Consider the following 6,184-nt stretch of genomic DNA (forward strand, 5'->3'; position numbering starts at 1 on the left):
TGTGAATGTTCACCCCAATCAGAAGACGAGTAAACCACATATATGCAGTTTCCGCAAACAGACCAGTGGCTAGCAATAGGGGTGAGAGGAGGACAAAAGTGTGTATGCGTGACTGCTAAACAAAGAACTATTGGAGAATGTCTTCATGGTTAATAGATGCTTGGGCTGGATTTGTAATGAGTTGGATTACCAACAAATGGTACTGTTTTGGAAATTATTGGTATTGGCTAAAGTTCTTATTTTCACACATTGATGGCACGGAGAACAGAGCCACCAATATGATCTTGGGAATATCCTTTTCATACTACTTTGTTTGTTTCTAGGTATGAAAGGTGAAAATGGAAACATAACTAACGTAACAAGAGACTATCTCAGTGGTCGGTGGATGACTAGGCTTGTACCCTCAGTGTACACCCTGGTAACCTGTGTGGCTCTACCCCTGAATGTAATGGCGATCATCATATTCGTCTTCAAGATAAAAGTCAGGAAGCCGGCGGTGGTGTACATGCTGAACCTGGCAACCGCTGACGTGCTCTTTGTTGGTTTGCTCCCTTTCATCATAATGTACCGATTTTCTGGGAATGATTGGCTTATCGGAGAAGTAATGTGCCGCATTGTCACGGCTGCATTTTACTGTAACATGTACTGCTCCATCCTGCTCATGACCAGCATCAGTGTGGACCGCTTCTTGGCTGTGGTCTATCCGATACAGTCTTTGTACTGGCGGACAAGAACCAGAGCTTGGGTGGCCTGTATATTTATTTGGATTGTATCCATATCTGGTACTGTGCCTCTTCTTGCAACCAAGCAAACCTATGTGATTAGTGCTCTGAACACCACAACCTGTTATGATGTGTTGTCGGAGAAACTTCTTAACAGTTTTTATCTTTACTATTTTACTACTTATATCTCACTCTTCTTCTTCTTACCTTTAATTATCACAACCTTCTGCTATATTGGCATTATCAGAGAATTGAGCTCTTCAGTAATTGACAGCACATTGAGTAGATCTCGAGCTGTGGTTCTAACGGTGACGGTTCTATGTGTGTTCGTACTTTGCTTTGGGCCAACCAATATAATCTTTTTGACTCACTTCCTGGGTTACTATAAAGGAACCAGTGAAGTTTTGTATTTTGCTTATCTCATTTGTGCCTGTATCAGCAGCATTAGTTGTTGTCTTGATCCTCTTATCTATTACTATGGATCTTTGAAGTGCCAGAGGTACCTACATAGTTTGCTGTGCTGCAAAACGGATTATGATTCCGAAGGACAAATAACTTTTAGCAGTAAAAGTACATAGTGTCAAGGACATACTAGTCCAACCTTTGAAGAAATTGTTCCAGAGACTCTTGAATGGGAAGATACATCCGCATAAGTTTTTAGACTCGCAACTCACAGTGATCCCTAAGGAAGGCAAAGATAACTTGTCCACAAAAAACTTTAGACCTATATCACTACTTAACCAGGATTATAAGATTTTCACCTCCATTATAGCAACCTGACTGAACCATCTTCTCCCATCCACAGGGATAAAGTTGGCTTCATACCAGCAAAAGAAGCCCCAGGCAACATAAGGAAGGTCTTAAATATTATAGATTTGGTTTCTACAACAGAATCCCAAATGACTCTTCTGGCACTAGACCTAGAAAAGGCCTTTGATATGTTGTCATGGAGCTACTTATTCTCGGTTTTATGGCATATTGGGATTCGGGGGCCTTTCCTTTCCGCCATCTTAGCCCTCTACTCTATAACCTCCGCATTTTTGAAACTTCTGTCCACTGGGGCTGCCCCCATACAAATTAGTAGGAGCACCAGACAGTCATGCCCTCTCTCCCTAGCCCTATTTGCTCTGGCCATTAAACAACTGGCAGAGGCAATCCGTATTAATCCCAATATAAAAGGAACTTGGATGAGGAATGATAAATATAAATAAGCCTATTTGCAGACGATCTATTACTGACCCTTTCCCAGCCCTTAACATCACTGCCAAACTTATTGGCTACAAACACTATACAGCAGTTTGTAGCCACATTTCAACCACTTACCCATGAATATCTGAGAATTAATCAAATATTCCACTTTATCCACTCCATGGCTCCCGCCTCCATGCCACTTATACCCACATCATTTGAAACTACATGTGCCAGAAACCCTTCTCGGAGAGGAATGCATTCATATATATATATATATATATATATATATATATATATATAATACGTTAAACCAACCTCTGTCTGGGAAAAAGCTTATGTTTATGAGGAGATTAGAAGCGGACCTACAGCTTGAGATGACCACTAACAGATGGCAGCATTGTTGCTCCATGATCTCCAAAGGCAACCACCAAGTTTCCCTTATGGAAACTTCAATTAAAGTTTTACATAGGACATACTTAGTTCCACAGAGATTTCACCATCTCTACCCAGCGTCCTTACCATTGTGCTTTTGGGGATGCCAAGGAAGGGGGGCTATGCTTCACACATGGTGGACATGCCTGGAGGTTGAAAGGCTATGGTCGCAGGTTCACAATCTTCTCAATCAATTGTTTGTAGGTCTGTTTCCCAAATCCCCTGCTCACAAAATGATTCAATATGTATGTATGGCTACAAGAATTCACATCACCTCTAAATGGAAAGCAGCTACTCTCTCCTTCCCAGAGGTGCTTAATAGAATATCCTCAATGATGTTATATGAAAGGATTCATGCGATTAGAACAGACGCTATGACAAACTTCCAGAAAATCTGGCGACCATGGATTGAGTGATTAGGGATCCCAGGGCTACGCCATAATATATTATCTACTTAAATACTATTCTAGTAACCAAGTACACAGATGTCTTATAGACATAGGCATGTGGCAGTGTATGCATATGTTCCCTGTGATAAAGTGTGCCCGTGATCAAGTGTAACTTCTATGCAATTTAACATGCCTTGAATTAATATCTGCTTATCCTTGCCCTCCTTTCAATAGGTACGTGTCTTTTCCTGCAACTGAAGTGCGCCCACCTTCCCGCTGCTTCATCTCTGCTTAAACTGCACCATTGCTATTTCATTGCATAATTTCACTGTTATGTTTATGGTACGTGTCTCCAGTAGCTTAATGAATCTAACTGAACTAGTCCCTCCCAGGTATTGGCCGTTGCTTGGTTTTAAAAGTAATATCCATTCACTGACACACAGGTGGCAGTGTACGTATGTGTTCCCTGTGATGAAGTGTACCCATGACTAAGTGTAACTTCTATGCAGTTTACCATGGCAGTTCAACAGGGCAAGAGACAGGTATGCCGCATAAATTGTCCTAAAACCCTGTATTCTCTGACCATCACTACTACTGTAGTCTCTATTCTTATCTTTACTGTTTTCTATGAAACCTACATCCAGCACCCACCTCTGGTGCATTCTATCCATATCAGCTCCTCTCTCCTTTCTTCACCCATGCACAGTTTGCACGCACTCTTTGCTTTCTTAAAATGTCTCAATCCCCCTGAAGCCACAGTGAAACATAACTATCACCTTCATAAATCCCATACCCACCTGCTCACCCTCACTATCCTGCTGTTACTAGCAGCAGGGGACCTCTCTCCCAATCCTGGCCCACCTTCTAGTGCCCCCTCTAGTGCTTCTCTCCCCACCTGCCCCACTGAGACACCCTTGTAGCCCAACCACTAGTCCCTGCATATCCTCCTTGGTTTCCTTTCACTGTGCGCTCTGGAATTGCCAGTCAGCATGCAACAAATTCCCCACCATCTATGACTTTTTCACTGATAAATCCCTAAACCTGCTAGCTCCAACAGAAAAGTAGATACAGCACTTCCCTGCTGCTCTGTCTGACAATGGCCTGCAGTTCTCCCATACCCCAAGACCAGAAAACAGGTGAGGGGGAGGAGTAGGTGCTCTCCTCTCCCCACAATACACCTTCCAGATCATCCCTCCAGTACCCTCACTCACTTTCCCATCATTCAAGGTACATGCCCTATGGCTTTCCCGTCCGCTGTCGATACGAGTAGCAGTTATCTACCACCCCCACGTGCTCCTCGCCTGCTTCTGGACCACTTTGTCGCTTAGCTACCCCATTTCGTCTCCTGCAAAATCGCAACCCTCATGCTAGGAGACTTCAACATCCCCACTAACGATCCCATCTGCTCATCTGCCTCTCAGCTTCCCCCTTGGTCTCTCACAACTCACAGCCTCTCTGACTCACAGGGATGGCAATACTCTGGATCTGGTCTTCTTCCATCTCTGCTCTGCTTCCAACTTCACTAACTCCCCTCTCCCACTCTCAGATCATAACCTCCTCTCTTTCTCTGTCAAGCTTCCTAGTATATTCCCAGCCCCTCCTACCTCCTGTATGTACAGGAGCCTTCAGGCAGTTCACACTAAAAATTTTGCTGAGTCTCTACAGTCTTCTCTGTCCCCTATCTCTCTCCTCTCCTGCCCCAACCTGGCTGCCGCACTTTACAACACCACTCTCAAACATGCCCAGGATGAAGCATCGCGTCCCCGTAACCTAAGCCATCCAATATAGACTGCGGCAACCCTGGCTCACGCCTCAAATGCGATTCATCCGGCTGTGTTCTAAGTGGGCTAAATGGCTGTGGAGGAAGTCTCAAAAGTCCACGGACTTTCTCCACTTTAAATTCATGCTCAGAACATACAACCTTGCCCTCCACCATGCCAAACAAGTCTACTTCACCTCTCTTGTCTCCTCACTATCCCATAACCCAAAAAGACTTTGACATTTTCCACTCCCTTCTCAGCCTAAAACAGCAGCCCCCTGTGACAGATCTCAGTACTAAAAAGCTGGCTGCTTACTTCAAAAAGAAAATTGATGATATCCGTCAAGAAATGACCTCCCAATCCCAGACTAGCCCCGACCTTAGTCTTATCAGTACTGCATCTAGCTCCTGTTCACTCTCTGTACTTAGACCAACGACGCAGGAAGAAGTCTCCAGACTGCTCTCCTCCACTCACCCCACCACCTGTGCTAGCGACCCTCTTCCCTCACACCTCTGGTCTCTCTTCCCAGTGGTCATCTCCCACCTCACCACTATATCAATCTTTCTCTGACCTCTGGTTCTTCTCCTACCTATCCGACCGCTCCTTCAGTGTCTGCTTTGCAGGCTCTATCTCCCCATCTCTTCCCTTTGCTGTTGGGGTCCCCCAGGGCTGGGTCCTCAGCCCCCTCCTCTTCTCCATCTACACAGCCCCATTGGACAGACCATCAGGAGATTTGGTTTTCAGTACCATCTCTATGCTGATGATACCTAGCTATACAACTCCTCCTGTGATATGACAGCAACATTCCTCCAGAACACCATTAACTGTCTGTCTGCTGTCTCTAACACTATGTCCTCTCTCTACCTAAAACTGAGCCTCTCAAAAACTGATCTTCTCCTGTTTCCGCCCTCTACTAACTGACCTCATCCTGATATCTCCATCTTAGTGTGTGGCACAACCATAACTCCCAGACAGCATGCCCGCTGCCTTGGGGTCATATTCGACTCTGATCTCTCCTTCACCCCCTACATCCAATCTCTCACTCGAACATGTCAGCTGCTCCTCAAGAACATCGCTAGAATACACACTGTTCTCACCATGAACACATTAAAAACACTCACTGTTGCCCTCATCCACTCTCGGGTCAATTATTGCCACTCCCTGCTGATACGCTCCCCTACACCAGACTCTACGCCCTCCAATCCATCCTGAATGCAGCAGCCAGACTCCTCTTTCTGTCCAGCCTCTTCCTCCTCTTCCCTGTGCCAGTCACTGCACTGGCTGCCCGTAAAATACAATTTAAACTCACTATCCTCATCCACAAAGCGCTCCACAGCACCACACTGCCCTACATTGCTTCCTTCATCTCAATTCACCACCTAGCCCGTGCCCTCCATTCAACTAGCAAAATCAGACTAAGTGCCCCTCTAATTCGAAACTCTCATTCCTGCCTCCAAGGCTTCTCCAGAGCAGCACCTGTCCTCTGGAATGTGCTACCAAAAAATATCCGGGCAATCGCTGACACACTAAACTTCAGGCATGCTCTAAAAACGCACCTCTTCAAGGAGGCATACCATATCCCCTAAACTAAACCCCTCTGTACTACGTCTGATAACATTCTCCCTGTCCTAACGACTGCAGCTCCTGCTCGCCGTAATCAACCGACATTTGCAGTCATACCAACTCCACC

At 45.3% G+C, this 6,184-nt stretch overlaps 1 protein-coding gene across 1 annotated transcript; it reads left to right on the forward strand.

Annotated features, from left to right (window-relative positions):
- Positions 1–448: 448 nt before the first annotated feature.
- LOC136628784 (proteinase-activated receptor 1-like) lies at positions 449–1,300 on the forward strand. The gene has a single exon (XM_066604884.1). The coding sequence runs from the start codon at positions 449–451 to the stop codon at positions 1,298–1,300; it is 852 nt and encodes a 283-aa protein (XP_066460981.1).
- Positions 1,301–6,184: the final 4,884 nt, after the last annotated feature.

The sequence above is a fragment of the Eleutherodactylus coqui genome, chromosome 5, assembly GCF_035609145.1.
Source record: "Eleutherodactylus coqui strain aEleCoq1 chromosome 5, aEleCoq1.hap1, whole genome shotgun sequence".
Classification (NCBI taxonomy): Eukaryota; Metazoa; Chordata; class Amphibia; order Anura; family Eleutherodactylidae; genus Eleutherodactylus; species Eleutherodactylus coqui.